This window comes from Salmo salar, chromosome ssa01 (assembly GCF_905237065.1).
Source record: "Salmo salar chromosome ssa01, Ssal_v3.1, whole genome shotgun sequence".
NCBI lineage: Eukaryota > Metazoa > Chordata > Actinopteri > Salmoniformes > Salmonidae > Salmo > Salmo salar.
This window is the reverse complement of record NC_059442.1, coordinates 51667684-51684150: the sequence shown is the minus strand read 5'-3', so window position 1 is coordinate 51684150 and position 16467 is coordinate 51667684. Positions and strand designations below refer to the sequence as shown.

General features: G+C 42.4%; 1 protein-coding gene across 14 annotated transcripts in view; it reads left to right on the top strand.

Moving 5' to 3' along the window:
- Window positions 1–16467, top strand: part of sorbs1 (sorbin and SH3 domain containing 1) — a 79503-nt gene that overhangs the window by 49795 nt on the left and 13241 nt on the right. For 13 of the 14 annotated variants that reach the window (XM_045719243.1, XM_045719288.1, XM_045719249.1 and 10 more), the window contains 4 exons: window positions 3131–3180; window positions 6381–6556; window positions 13472–13548; window positions 13843–14016. In XM_045719243.1, the coding sequence (XP_045575199.1) occupies window positions 3131–3180; window positions 6381–6556; window positions 13472–13548; window positions 13843–14016 (477 nt within the window). Of the gene's footprint in view, window positions 1–3130; window positions 3181–6380; window positions 6557–9543; window positions 12104–13471; window positions 13549–13842; window positions 14017–16467 lie in introns of those variants that run through there. The other variant, XM_045719298.1, reaches the window with a different exon arrangement.

The window sequence follows — 16467 nt, the reverse complement described above, 5'->3', positions numbered from 1 at the left end:
ATTTCATAGTTTTGATGTCTTCACTATTATTCTACAATGTAGAAAATAGTACAAATAAAGAAAAACCCTTGAATGAGTAGGTGTGTCCAAACTTTTGATTGGGTGTGTGTGTGTGTGTGTGTGTGTGTGTGTGTGTGTGTGTGTATCATTTTTAAAAATTATTATTATTTTTGCCTATGTCCAGGAGCTTAATGGTTTCTTGACAGCGTATCGATCTAACAATAGATAAAGCGGTTTTCTGACCTGTTTATACTTGTAGTGCATTGTCTTATGATCACAATCCTTGTCGCTCCAAAATCATGGTCATAACCAGATCGATGCTCTGACGTTCTTGTTTAATCACATCAACCATTAATACTTCACAAAGGTCACGACTTATGCATGAGCTCACAGTCAAAGGCCTCGAAATTCATATGATTACAGTCACATTCAATCACAGCTCCATGGACATACAAGGTGAAACGGAAGCAAAATACCATACATATCTATGGTTAGCAAGAAAGTTTTGGCCTTCTGTGTCCCGACTGAGTGACTGCGTCAGTGACTAGTCTGTCTGGCGTAAGCTGTCACTGAGAGGGCAGCTGCATGTGGGGTCATTAATACAGTGTCGGACTCTGACCACAGTCTCTGTACGGATTCATACACTGAATGGCGGGGCATCCCAAATGGCACCCTAGTCCCTATATAGTACACTGCTTTTGACCAGAGCCCGAGGGTCCCTGGTCAAAAGTAGCGCACTACATAGGGACTAGGGTGCCATTTGGGACGCAGATATTATGAACCTCTCCGCGACTTTAACGTTTCGACCGGAAGTAACCCATAATCCCCCTCAGCTCATTGTTTTCATATTTAACCTCACTTATAGACTTAACCTTTATCTCTAAGTACTCGTGCTGAGGGGATAAAGATATAGCTATAACAGTAACAAGGGGAGCTGATTTTTTTTTTATAAGAACTTGTCTTAACAAATAAGCATTTACTTTTGGAAGGAAAGGCTCCCATTACACTCATGATTGCTATTTTTGAATGTGAATAAACAAAGCACCCAGATCCCCAACCTGCAATGTTGGCCTATATATATCACCTTGCAGCAAAGTCATCACAGACACCTGTTTGGAAAATGTGCAAACATTGTTTACACCGTGTTCCACTGACGGGTCAAGAGAAAGGAATTCACGGTACCTTCATCCGCCTAGATTCGTAAACAGCTTTAAATATTTTATGTGTCCCTTAATTTCCAGTGAAACCACACATTACACACAAAGAGACATCAGATGTTGGCAATATTTGTCTCAAGTCCTTGTTTGACTTCAGGGATCTTGGCATGCTAGTGACAATTGATCATGCATATGAACTTTCCATCGTTAGTAATATTATTTTGTACTCCGCTTTATATGGAATGTTTCACATTGAAGGATAAATCATATTTTCCACCCAAAATATGAGTATTTTCAGCTTGTAATTGTTATTTCACCTGCCATACACTAAACACATATCCATACATGTAATGAAGATCCCTGGGAATCCCCAGGCTTGTAAATCTCTTGTAAATAATCAGAATGAGATCCCCTTCCTTTAGTTCAGATAAGTCTTCTCACTCCTATTTCATGATTATTTTCCATCAGAGCAGTGTAGTGTCAGCTCAATTACTCACAAGTACCAGGGGACACCATCTATTTCATCCCCTGTTGAGAGGGACTGGGAGATCAGTCAGCAGACCTGGGTTCAAATACTATTTATAGTCTTTCAAATACTTTACTGTTTACTTTAGCCTTCTTGTAGTGCCAGATGTGTGGGGTTGCAGATTTGCAACTATTATATTGGCTCCATTGCGCCAGGCAAGCTCAATCGAGCCCAGCTGAAGTATTTGAAATGATTTCCAAAAGCGTTTGAACCCAGTTCTGTCAGACAGAGAGGGATAGGAAGACAAGGGAGTGAAAAGACACATAATTCAGTGGCGGTGGCATGTTCTCGAAGAAGGGCGCCTGTGGAACATTTGGCTTTATAAATAGATTAGTCTATATACCTGCCAGGCGGAATTCTGATCTTATAAAGATAGGCATTCATTTTGAAAGGTTATTAATGATCCTCCTCCCCTGGCAACCAGAGGGAAGGCATGTTGTGGGAAATGAGCCTGTGCAGGATGCTACTGGTCTGGTATGGTCATCTGTTTGGGATGGGACAGGGGTAGACATGTATGGTTGGGGGAGAGGTGCTTTTAGAAGAGCCAGGCTGGCGCTTGGGATTGTGTAATCTTATTTGCAAACAACACTTATGCTTTTATTCATAGCCCGCCTGTCATGTCTGTTATTTTTACACTCTGTGATGTCCGCATGGAGAAAAGCAACAGAAACAGTGGTCTAAAATTAGCCAGCTCTGAACCATTCAAAGCGCTAGCGGGTGCTACCCCACCAGCGAATGGCTCTTTTGTGTTTTAGTAACCGCCCCAGAATAACACCAAATACGATAACTATGTGTTTCGTCAGCTCGCACGGCAAAGTCCTAGAAACAAACGTATTCACTCACCCTTTCCTTGTTTGTTTGTGTATGTCGGCCTGTGCTTCTACTACATGGCATTGTGTCAGTTTGACTTTATTTGTGTGTTAATGCCTCTGACTGTGTTTCTCAAGGCTTTTATTGTGTTTTGAGATTGTTGTTATCAACATCATACTGTGATGATATTTGTGTGTGTGTGTGTATGTGTGGGTGTGTAATTTGACCTGCTTGCACCACCAGCTGGTTAATTGTCCCCTGGTCTGGTCCAGTGGTAATGATAGTGACTCAATACCAGACAAAAGAGAGGCCCTCTGTGAGGGACACCAGCTCATTGGCTGAGCCTAGTGACAGCCCCCTCCCCGCATGGGCGCCCCTGACCGACGCACGCCCACCCCCCTCCTCACTGCCGCTTGTTTTCTCCAACTTGCAAGCGTGCCAAAACACACGCTTGCTCCTCCGTGTAAAAGCTTCGTTCAGCAGAGCTACCAATCCCAGGCTTTGGAGACACTTCAGACAGACACACGAGAAAGAGAAAAGAGAGCCAGTCACCACAGCTAATGCTCCTGCTTCTATTCTAGTTGGAAGAGACCTTCCTGTGGATTTATCAATGACTTCTTTGTTTGGTCTGTTGCAGAGTGCCCCCTCTTTTAGCCCCCTGGAAACACCCGCCGAACTACAGCAGTAGTAAGTCCATGCTTCTCTTACTTCTATGCTTCTGTCTTGTGCTTATCCATTCCAAAATGTGTGTTTGTCTGTGTTTAGGGCACGTTTTTAGGAGTGCTGTCAGCAGGGGATTTTAAGCATTTTAACACCCTGTGGAGATTTCCCCATTTAGGGAAGGGGGGAGACTCCTGCTGCTTCCTGAGAGGGGGGGACAGCGTAAGAGAGAGGTTCCTATTAACGAGTGTAAAAGCTGCCAGTACAGTGTGTCCTCTGTCTGGAGAGGTTTTGGGAGGTAGTGGTGGTGAGGACATGGCTACTATATGGCGATTTATTTAAAGCTGAAAGCAAACAGCCCCCGAGTCAAACCTGGATGACATTTGTGAGTGGAGAGAGACAGGGAACTCCGCTCTATTCCGCCCTACAGCTACGTAATTTGATCCGTTATCTCCCCAGAGTGGGTGTGTGAAGCCAGCCTGAAATCTTATAACAACAATAACTTTGATATGGAAGTGGGTGTTCGATCAATAAGCAAACCAGCAGCGTTACGACTTTGATCTCTGTTTTTTGTCAGCAAAGATTTATTTGGGGAATTCTAGCCCTTGCCATGGCGAATTTCTTGTGGTCCAATGGCAGAAAGTTCTCACACCATTTCTGTTTGGAACTTTCCATCTCTCCCGAAACTTCTATTTGGATTTCACAGCATGATATTCCCTAACTCTTTTGAATAGTTTCTTTTTCCTCAAGGATCTTTGACGTCGTTCATTGTCGCCAGCTCATTGGATATTAAGTAACACAGGTTATTGATAATGCCATGCACTTTATTGGAATGAGTTAATTAACAGATACATCTGTCTGTGTACTTATTATATTATGTCATCATTTTTATGAACGCTGCATGTTTTAACTTATTTCTATTGTCTAGATGGATTTCTGAAAGCATTAAATCAGTCTAAAGCCTTTTTTCCCCTTTTCTTTTTGTACATTTATTTGTAAAAGTCTAAGAAATATGTTTAGTAACTTGTCGCATCATCTGCCAGCAAGTTGTTATGGGCATTTCAAATATGCTAAAACGGTTTCTGGTTAACAGCCAATCACATTTGCACATTACTTTAATGTTTTTTCTACAAAACAATCAGACTGCTTCATTGGCCCAAACTGGTTTTGATTTGATAATGTTTATTAATGTTTATGATGCAAGTATTGCATCACAGCAGTTTGTGTACAAACCCTATCATCTGTTTAAGAAATCCGTTTAAAATGGTAAACTCCTGAGATGAAGCCATAAGTCCCACAAGCTTTCCTCAAAGGGTTACGAGACACATGTTTAGGGGGTGAGAGTTTACTGGGGTTTCTTTGAAATTAAAGGCCTAGCCTATATTCAACAACTTTCTAGTACACATTTACCTCATTGTTGTATACCACATTGCTTACTGTATACAGACGTGTATAAACAAGGGACCAAAATAGATATTTTTGGCTGAGTTCAAGATAGGTTAGCAACAGATAGGTTAGCAACAGACGTGTACAGACAGTATTCAATTGTTAGACTATTCACATTTGATTGAGATGCTATCAGGAGTAGGCTTATATTTCCAATATTGCCATTTACAAACAGGGTAGGCTACTATCAAACTATTCTTAGCCTTGCAATATTATCCATCAGTAACGATCAAACTCTCTTCCTCAATACGTTTGTATCACATTGATTCCAGCTGGTTAGATGCAATTGGGTAAGAACATCTTCAGATAACTGAAGTTATGCAACTGCTCCATAGCCTACTTCTGGGGCCACTGGCTCCCTCTCAGGCAATGGGATGTCTTATGACCTCACATAGACTCTTCCCAGGAAACCACCTGAGATGGTGCCAAGGCGTTATACAGCCCCTGTAGCCTGGTAAGGGGTACCTTATTTGAATACTTGCATATACCGTATAAAGTACAGGTTTTTATTGAGTATGAATGCAGTAGCCCAAATGGCTGGTTATTCTGAACTATGAAAAAGGTTATTGTTGAGGGGTTTAAATAAACAAAAAAGGAGGCATGGCTCTTCCTCTTAACGTTTTACTGCAGTGGGCTAAATCAAGGTCACACAGTGTTTCTTGGTCTTAAACATGGTAGATTTAACATGGTTATGGGTAAATGGGTTTAAAAAAAAATAAGACACCTGTACCATGTCAGTATAGAGCTGAAATGTATTCAATTTTGAGTTTGCATTCCAATAGAACAACCATTTGATATAAACACTTTTTTTTAATGTTGATTAATTATGAAAAATATGAATAACATTTCACCCATGAGGCCACTAGAGGGTGCTTCTGGTCATTCAACTGCAGGAACTACACTTAAACCTGGCATTATGTCAAAGGGCCAAACTCATTTGGGGAAAACCTGCTACTCTCCTCACGCCTCGCTGTACTTCACTTCTGGTCTCAAAGATGTCTATTGTGTCTCCAAATGTTTTTTTTTATTGTTAATTTACAGGACAGGAAAGTGTAATATCCTGCAATGGAAAATAGACTACTGTTGTGTTACCCTGCAGAGATACTGTGGGTGGGTGGAGTAATTCACTGTGCTGAATTTACTCCACTCAAAAAAACGTTGTTTTCAGGCTTTGTTACATTTTTCCACATTATTAACTACGTTACTGGAAATTGTTAGTTTAATGGCCTCCTCTCATGCATGGCAGCATAAATAGAAAGACAGGGAGGCATCAAACTCTCTCCTGAGACAGTGGCATTTGAAGTAGAGTAACCGTTAAAAAAAAGTACAGATGCATAGCAGAGTAACATGTAGGAACGTTCAGACAATAATATTTGAAATCTCTCCCATTGGCCTCCGTGGAATGCAAAGTTAAGGGCAGTGAGCACAAGTAGAGTGCTGTTTTATTTTACGTCTAGGTCCAAATCTTTACACTCCTCATGTTTCCCTAATAAAAATGAACAAAAAGCCTGAATCAACAAGTAATCAACCACAGATTGTGTAAGATAAGTCTATGGCAGCTCACAAAATTGTGCCAATAAAAGTGCTTTATCTTTTCATAAAATGCATGTTACTCAAATTGTTTTACTCAATTAAACTGCACTTAATTACCAACACTGGCATGTATTACAGCATGCTTTCTTCTAGCTAGCTGGCTGTGTGAACATATAGTCTTGTCCTAATTAGGCTTTCTGAGTCAAGCTGCTTTTTAGGTTTAATATTTTCTCCGTGTTTTGCTCTAGCTCCGGGTGTAAGGCCGGACACAGCGAGGTGGAGAAGGATGAAGGATCATCCAGCAGCGAGCCAGCGGCTCCAGAATGTGACCGCCATGTTTACAAGAGCGTCCTGGAGGGTGGTGACATTCCCCTGCAAGGTCTGCGGGCCATCAACAAGCGCCATGCCAGCACCTCCTCCAAAGGTAGGATTCCACTCCACACATGCGGCCAGTAAAGAGGGGGTACTGAACTGGCTTCACAGTGGGACTCTGAAAGGGGTTTTTACCACTCAGATGGAACCAAATGACTTGGGGATGGGGATGTTGGGGATGGGGATGTTGGATCATAAAAGTATCTGTTAGGGATACATGTGTTTCCTTTTAACTTTGTGTTGAAATCCACATGTGTTTTTGCTTCAGGTTATCACACCAGAGGCCAATCATCTTTCAGCATAAATCTTTTCTCAGCCGTTTTATTTTTTAAATCATTGATATCATGGATGTTTCACCAAACTGTCCATATCCGCTTAGAAATCCATCGAGAGTTAGGCTGTTGAAGGTTTTCCTGCTAAATCAATGGAGGCTATCAAGCTAACCTTGGGTTGTGCCCTCATCCTACAGTTATCTGCCTCTGCAGACCAAGCATTCGTTGGAGAGGCTTAGGGGCAGGGCTCCAGAGTGTTCTAAAGCCAGGGAGCAAAGGTCCAGGCGAGGGGACTAATGGGGAGGAAAGGGGGGGGGATAAACAGGGCTCTGGTTTTCTAGGCTGGGCCAGACAGGGGTGAGATAAACAACAGGGACGCAGCCGGGTGGTTAGGCATGAGGAAGTCAGCTGTCAGAGGGAGGTCAGAGGATGGAATTCCTGCGCACATGACCAGGGGAGAGAAATGCGAGGGGGGGAGAGGAAAGGAGGGAAGGGGAGGAGAAAGGAAGGGACCGTTCGGGCAGCGTGTGGCAATGTTGCCCCAATACATAGCCAGAATTCCAACTGGCCATGCAAGGCCTAGTCCTGAAGTCTAAAAGTAAGAGAATTAACCTTTGCACCAGTCCGTTTAGAGTTTGTTTTTGTTTTTGGCAGATGCACAAATGTATTCTTTGTAGAGGTATTATTAGTTTATGTAAGCTGTCTGCGCTCCTCAATTAATAATACATATTTGTTCTCTACAGAATTATTTTAGATGGTCAGTACTGTATCGTGAAACAAAGATACCAGATAACTTGACTGAAGTTCAAGTCCCTATCCGATAAAAGTCTTGACTGAAGTTCCTTTTCCATAAAATGTGGAAACCGCTATAAAGGGAATTCCGCCCAGAGTCATCTTGAGCCAAAGTCAACTGACTTGCACGCTCTCTCATTATGGCCTGCCAGAGACACAGCACCTCAGCTCTGTGGACACTTCGTTACAGTACATTACAACAGAGCAAGATAAAGTGCAGAGAGAGCTTCATCATGTGGTCCTGCTTCATGCTCTTTAAAACAATAATGGCACACTTTGTTGTCACAGAACTTTGCTTCCTAGGCCTTTCTAGTGGCTATAATTGTAACGTCCCCTTACGGTGCCTTGCAAAAGTATTTGCCTCCCTTGGCATTTTTCCTATTTTGTTGCATTACAACCTATAATTTAAATTGATTTTTATTTGGATTTCATGTAATGGACATGCACAAAATAGTCCAAATTGGTGAAGTGAAATTAAAAAAATAACTTGTTGGGATTTTGGATTTTTTGGAAAAGTGGTGCGTGCGTATGTTTTCACCCCCTTTGCGATGAAGCACCTAAATAAGATCTGGTGCAACCAATTACCTTCATAAGTCACATAATTAGTTAAATAAAGTCCACCTGTGTTCAATCTAAGTGTCACATGATCTGTCACATGATCTCAGTGTACATATACACCTGTTCTGAAAGGCCCCAGAGTCTGCAACACCACTAAGCAAGGGGCACCATGAAGACCAAGGAGCTCTCCAAACAGGTCAGGGACAAAGTTGTGGAGAAGTACAGATCAGGGTTGGATTATAAAAAATACCCGAAACTTTGAACATCCCACGGAGCACCATTAAATCCATTATTAAAAAATGGAAAGAATATGGCACCCCAACAAACCTGCCAAGAGAGGGCCGCCCACCAAAACTCACGGACAAGGCAAGGAGGGCATTTATCAGAGGCAACAAAGAGACCAAAGATAACCCTGAAGGAGCTGCAAGCGCCACAGTGGAGATTGGAGTATCTGTCCATAGGACCACTTTAAGCCGTACACTCCACAGGGCTGGGCTTTACAGACAAGTGGCCAGAAAAAAGACATTGCTGAAAGAAAAAATAAGCAACCACGCTTGGTGTTTGCCAAAAGGTATGTGGGAGACTTCTTCCAAACATATGGAAGAAGGTGCTCTGGTTTGATGAAATAAAAATGTTGCTTTTTGGCCATCAAGGAAAACACTATGTCTGGCGCAAACCCAACACTTCTCATCACCCCGAGAACACCATCCTCACAGTGACGCATTGTGGTGTCAGAATCATGCTGTGGGTATGTTTTTCATCAAAAGGGACTGGGAAACTGGTGGAAATTGAAGGAATGATGGATGGCGCTAAATACAGGGAAATTCTTGAGGGAAACATGTTTCAGTCTTCAAGAGATTTGAGACTGGGGCTGAGGTTCACCTTCCAGCAGGACAATGACCCTAAGCATACTGCTAAAGCAATACTCAAGTGGTTTAAGGGGAAACATTTAAATGTCTCGGAATGGCCTAGTCAAAGCCCAGACCTCAATCCAATTGAGCATCTGTGGTATGACTTAAAGATTGCTGTACACCAGCGGAACACATCCAACTTGAAGGAGCTGGAGCAGTTTTGCCTTGAAGAATGGGCAAAAATCCCAGTGGCTAGATGTGCCAAGCTTATAGAGACATACCCCAAGAGACTTGCATCTGAAATTGCTGCAAAAGTTTTGTATTGACTTTGGGGGGAGAGCGGATAGTTATGCACGCTGAAGTTTTCTGTTTTTTTTTGTCTTATTTCTTGTTTGTTTCACAATAAAAAATATATTTTGCATCGTCAAATTGGTAGGCATGTTGTCTAAATCAAATGATACAACCGGTCGAAAAATCTTTTTTTTTTTCAGGTTGTAAGGCAACAAAATAGGAAAAATGCCAAGGGGGGTGAATACTTTCGCAAGCCACTGTATAATGTTATATTAATGGAAATAACATTAGTATTCAACTTATTCAGTGTGGGGTTGCTTAAACAGAATACTGAGGGTAGATATAACTGAGCCAAAAATACAGACTCGTTAGAATAATGTAAATGAGCATTTACAGCCTTCTGCTGTAGGCAACATCCCTGTAGAGTTGCTATCACAACAGCTGGTGGCAGGTGTGGGTCATCATTCCCTACTGGGTTGTGTCATTCTTTATTGTGGTAGGACTAGCACATTATAGTATGTGGCATTATTAGCACATCTCTCACTCAAGAGGTGAGTGTCAACCATGACGACTCATCTCAGCAGGTGTGTCTTCCAGAATATTATGGTGTAGTCGCTCACAGGGGCGTGTATGACCTTGCTGTTTTGACAGTTCTATTTGAGACTGTGTCCTGTGATGGACCCTGGAGTTGGAAGGGCTTTCTGGGTTAGCTGCAAAAAGTTAAGGGCATTCCAATTCCTCAATGCTGAGGCCTAGTTCGTAAGTAGTGCGTAGATGGGCAACGGAGGCTTATAGAGTAGTTTGTATTTCTTATGAACTCTTATGAGCTGTTTATTGCATCATTTTAGTTCATACTGATATCACAGCTACTGTGGATTCTGCTCTGAGGTTTATTGAAATATTTGAAAATGTAATCTGTTATTTAATTTGATGTCCGAACAGCAAGCGTACCAACATTACATCACATAGCATTTCATGCATGACCTACTGCCCTGCTCTTTGCCCTTTCTGTTGTTTCACTTCTTTTATGTTACTGCTTACGATCACTAATCATTTAATTATGAATAATTGTGATTGAATAAACATATCAGCTCCAGTGAAACTTACGAGACACTTAACGTGCATTTCTAGCGCTATTCAGAATCAACATGTTCACTGTTCCACCTAAAAACAAAGCATTTTACAAGTGGCATTACTAATAGTATAACAAAGTAATTTGTTACTTGATGTGAAATGCATCACGTTCTTTTCTCCCTCATCAACTTTTGATGGACATTGTCTTTACTTTAGAAATGTGTTGACCCTGTGTTATTTTCAGTGTGTGTGAATTTGTGACCATTAACCTAATATGCTGTTTATTCTGTTGTCCTGCATGCTTGCCAGTGGATTATCAAGGTGGGAATGGCTATATAATTTCACCATGCTCTTCTGTAAATAGTCGATCAGTTCTTGCCAGTAATGCCCTAGGTTACCAGCATAAGAATAAGAAGCCCTTATCTGCTGCCAAAGCCTGCATACCCCAAATCCTCCCCTCTAAGTTCAAACCTAAGCTGATACCCCCTAGTGTTGACAGCCAGGACAGGAGGACTGCGCCTGCCAGGCACCCAAAGGCACACAGCTGTGAGGATATATACACAGGGAGCACAGGCGCAGAGGCCCAGGAGAGTGGACTAAACTCAAACACACACAAAAACTCTAATGGTCTCCCCCTTGACTCTGAGGCTGGTTTAAATAATGGCAGCCCTGCGACTAGAAGGAGCACATCTGAGTTCTCCACTCTGTATCGGAACATGCACAGCATCCAGAGGCCTTCCTGCTCAGTGGGCTCCAGCCCCCACGGAAGTGTCCGTAGCCTGACCTCCCTGTTCGAGAAGGTGGGGGTCAATGGAACTGATGGGGAGGGGGATGAGGCAGGGGAGAACATTCCCGGGCGGGACGCCGTGTCGTCCCGAGTGTCAGAGTTTGAGCTGATCATCCAGCACTCCAGCCCGTCTCCCACACGCTCCTCCTCCATGCCAACACTACCCACCAGCCAGAGCCTCACCCACAACCCCGCCGACCTCTTCATGGCGTCCGCTGTCTCGGCTGAGTCGCTGCTGGTCACTGTCCCAGGGCACACTGGGCAAACAGAAGGCTGCCCTCTCGAGGACACGGACGGCAAGGCAGCCCGAGTGAAGGCGTTTCTGTCAGGCAGCGAGATGGTGGGATCCTCTGAGTACAGTGACACACTGAGAGCCGAGTCCCTCTCTGGTACTGAGTCAGAGACAGAGAAGCACGGCCCCACAGAGAAAGCCCCAGTACCAACAGAGAAAGCCCCAAAGGTCACTATCTTCAGAACCTCAAACAGTCCCCCAGCACCAGTCACCCCGTCCGCTTCCCCACACAACCACCACCACCATAAACCCAGCAGCAAGTGCAAAGGCTCCTGCCCAGCTTCTTATACCCGCTTCACCACTATCCGGCGGCATGAGAGGCAGCAGCAGGCCACGGCCCAGCAGGACAAACTTTCTACCCAGGAGAAAATAAAGAACTCCTCCTCTCTCCCCTCGAACCTCTTCCTCATGGGCCCTGCACCGTTCAGGGTGAAGAGGCCTCTCCGGTCTCACCAGGCCAAAAAGACTCTCTCAGCCACTAAGGTGATGGCAGGTCAAACGTCACAGACACATTTCTATGATCACGGGCCCGTCATTCCACCGCGCCTCTCTTCCTTGGAGGTGCTGGAGAAGCTGGGCAACGGGGAAGGTGCACCGTCCGACAGTGACAACAACCCGACTAATAGGGGAGTCTTGGACGCCAATGGGAATCTTCTGCAGCCGCTAGCAGCTCACCGCAGAGGTGGCTATCTCCTCTCCATATTTTCACCTGAGTGTCCCTTCTCCCACACACCCGTTGCCGATCTCTATGGCCACTCATTGTGTTTTTTTTTCTCCAAGCTTTTCTTCTTTGCATTCTATCTGTATTTTTCACAACGTGATGCTACCACCTCCCATATTTTTTGTCTGTGTGGTGTGTCACAGTAACAATGCAGTGTTTGGTTACATTTTCTTGCCTGACAAACATTCTTTTCCATAAACCCATCACAAAACACTTTTGTAACTTTAGTGCATTCTGACAACTTTTGGTAATATATTTATTCAGTGACACATCTTAAAGGAGTTATACATAGCTACATAAAAATGTCAGAGGCCTACATGACACTTCTCTGAATTGTGTTAAAGTAGATTGGCTAAAAGGGATTCATTTAGATACAAATGTATTGATCTTCATGTAAAATGCCATGTAATGTTGGTGTAGGCTATTGTTATGGCAATGCATATGGCATACAGTATACACCCTCAAGTAATGCGTTACCATATCTTTTATAAGGCTATGTGCTTTCGGTTTTTGTCAGCTTTGGCGTAAGCAAATGTGCTGTGTCGGGTCTGTTTTCATCTGTCATCCTCCATTTTATCATTCTGACAAGACTGGAATTTCAAGTAGAGAGACTGTGCTTCCCTCTTATTTCTTTATAGCTGGTATTGGTACTTCCTGTCTATATTCTGTGTAATAATACATGGATTTATGTCTCAGAGGTTGGTAATTGTAGGGGTTTTCTAATGGTGTTTGGTTTGAGGAATGGTGAAATGTCTATTGCTAATGGCTGCGTGGGAAGCAAGATGAGTACTGTAGTACAGTTAGGGATAACTGGGATGAAGAAATTAAACATGTCAGTGTGGAAATCAGATGACTCATTGGTGATGGGTGATATGCATTTACATTGTACATCAACCATATCATGTCACAATTTTTTTTAATCTGAATGTTTTGTACAGTATTTTGTTTCCTCTATAGCCATCAACCTCTAGTATTTTTTTTCATAAAAACAAGCTAAATAAAGCTGAGTCATACTGTGTTTATTGTTTTGTGCATGTGGGAATATGTTATTTTTTTCAGTGTGTGTATCTTTCCTTTATCATACTGCAACGGACACCTTTTCTTCGGAGCATGTCTAGTTCGATATTTTACAGTGTTCCCTTGCATTGTCAAAATAAGTTTTATAGATCTATTGGAATAGTGATATTGCAATAGGGTTAGAGCTATTTCTTTTTTTATTGAAATATTATAGATATTGAAAGCAGCACTATTGATGAACTCTGTTATGGGAAAATGTTGAATCCCGTTTGGAGAATTTCAGGACATAATTTTTTATTTTTTTTGTATTAGATTCAGACTCCTTGACCCAAGGAGACCTTGGTGACGGCCTAGATGAGGTGGTCAGGAGACGCCATGGAGATAAAGAGGTAATGTTTGTTTATTGCTTGTTTATCGTTTGTTTGTTTCTGCAACATTTATTTTGTAGTCCTCTCTCAACAAAATCTGATAGGGCTTCACTCTCCTTTTGAACAATAAATATTACTAAAAACTGTCCAGCATAAACTAAAACTGTGAAATATTTCCACAATATTCAAATTGCTTTACTGATCATTTCCATCCTCCATCTTGGAGTGTCTGTGGTCCTTAAAACTATTAATGTGGCATGCAAAAACGAGTAAAATGCTAAATAAATGACAGATAATGGTATGTTTCCCTGACAGAAAATCTTGGAAGAGCAACGGCGGCTGAAGAGGGAGCAGGAGGAGGCTGACACAGCATCGAGGCGACACACGGGAATTGTTCCCACCCACCATCAGTTCATCACTAACGAACGTTTCGGAGACCTGCTCAACATCAACATCAACGACGCAGACAAGAGGAAATCCGGATCAGAGGTACAGTACAGTACCATCCCTCTCATTGTGAAAGATGACAGCTGTTTTGGTGTGTGTGTGCAGTGGCGGATCTAGCTTGTATGGCTCCCTGGGGAACCCCACCTTCATCCCCCCCCCCAAAAAAAGCACCATCCTGCATCAACTGTCATTTTTATTCAGACATTTGGAACAACTAAAATAAGTAATCATAACATTTAAAAATATTTACAAAAAATAAGACTCAGATATCAAGAAGAATTAACAAAGACAAATAGAAACAAATTTGTGTCGATTTGGCACTCGAGCATCAATACATTACCCATCCCCCAACACTGTCAACCAAGACTCAAGACTAAACCATTTCACCTTGGTGGTGTGCAGACTGGGTTTATATTATTCTTAAGTATTTCATACAAACCAGAAAGAAATGCAACAATATGTCTGTGAAACTATATATTCACAGTATTACAGTACTAATGCAATTCGTAAAATCCAAGTTAGAGGTGCGCTATTTGATAGATTCCCCCACGCCCCCCCTACCTCGGGCTTCCAGTGAGGATACTTGAGGTCAACATACCCCCGCCCCCATCCCATCTTGTACTTCTGAGTGGGAGACCTTCCCAGGCAGTAGCCTGCCTAGCTCACAAACTAGAATCAGGGCGCCCACTCCGACAAGGTTAATTCACCCACAGTCCCACATGGTGACATGATATCATTGACATGATGTGTGTGTGTACTGTACTGTACTGTGTGTGAGTATGCTGTACTGTACTGTGTGTGAGTATGCTGTACTGTACTGTGTGTGTGAGGGGAGGAGAGACAGTCGGGTTCCTGCTTTCACAGATGGTTTTGTCAGCTGACCAGACTTCAAAGGGTTGAAGCAAACGCTGTACATTTGAGTCAGATGTTACGGTGATTAGGGCATTAGTAACTCTGGCTTGAATCATTGTTCTGCCTTTTTACTGCTTATTACGTTCAACATGGGTCAACACCCACTGATGACTATAACCAGGGGCGTCATGCACCCCAAAAGTATTTTTCAAACACCTGAAACAGCTTTTTCCTGCAATCTAGAACCATAATCGTTATGCTTAATTCTATGTAAAAAAAGAAGTATATTTTTCTGCATATCTAAGCATACATCATGAGCTGTCTGTATCCTCCTGACTGGTAGTCATTTTTGAAGTCTACCAGCCTTGCTAGCAGGCATGCCAGCTAAGATAATTAGACAAGCTATACTGAACAAAAAATATAAACGCAACATACAACAATTTCAACGATTTTACTGAGTTACAGTTCATATAAGGAAATCAGTCATTTGAAATAAATTAATTAGACCCTAATCTATGGATTTCACATGACTAGGCAGGTGCCAGCCATAGGTGGGCCTGGGAGGGCATGGGCCCAAGCCCACCCACTGGGGAGCCAGGCCCAGCCAATAAGAATAAGTTTTTCCCCACAAAAGGGCTTTATTAAAGACCGAAATTGCACGCTCCCTCCCTCAACTTGAGACATCTGTAGCATTGTGTTGTGTGACAAAATTGCACATTTTAGAGTGGCCTTCTATTGTCCCCAGCACAAGGTGCACCTGTGTCATGCTGTTTAATCAGTTTATTCATATGCCACACCTGTCAGGTGGCTGGATTATCTTGGCAAAGGAGAAAGGCTCTCGAACAGGGATGTAAACTTATTTCTGCACAACATTTGAGAGAAATAAGCTTTTTGTGCGTATGGAAGATCTCTGGGAACTTTTATTTCAGCTCATGAACTATGGGACCAAAACTTTACATTACATTTATATTTTTGTTCAGTATAGCTTCTTTAACTTGATTGATAGCCTGAAATGGCTTCTTGGTAGGTAGCTACAGTGCCTTCAGAAAGTATCACAACCCTTTACTTTTTCCACATCTTGTTGTGTTACTGCCTGAATTTAAAGTTGATTAAATTGAACAATACCCCTTAATGTCAACATGTAATTATGTTTTTTGAAATGTTTACTAATTCATAAAAAATGAAAAACTGAAATGTCTTGAGTCAATAAGTATTCAACCCCTTTGTAATGGCAAGCCTAAATAAGTTCAGGAGTTAAAATTTGCTTAACAAGTCGCATAATAAGTTGCATGGACTCACTCTGTGCAATAATAGTATTTAACAAGATTTTTGAATGACTACCTCAATCTCTGTACTCCACACACACAATTATCTGTAAGGTCCCTCAGTCGAGCAGTGAATTGCAAACACAGATTCAACCACAAAGACCAGGGAGGTTTTCTAATGCTTCGCTAAGAAGGGCACCTATAGGTAGATGGGTAAAAATAGAAAGAGCAGACATTGGAATATCCATTTGAGCACTTTGGATGGTGTATCAATACACCCAGTCACTACAAAGATATAGGCGTCCTTCCAAACTAACTCAGTTGCTGGAAAGGAAATCGCTCAGGGAAATCGGAAATCGCTGGGATTTCACCATGA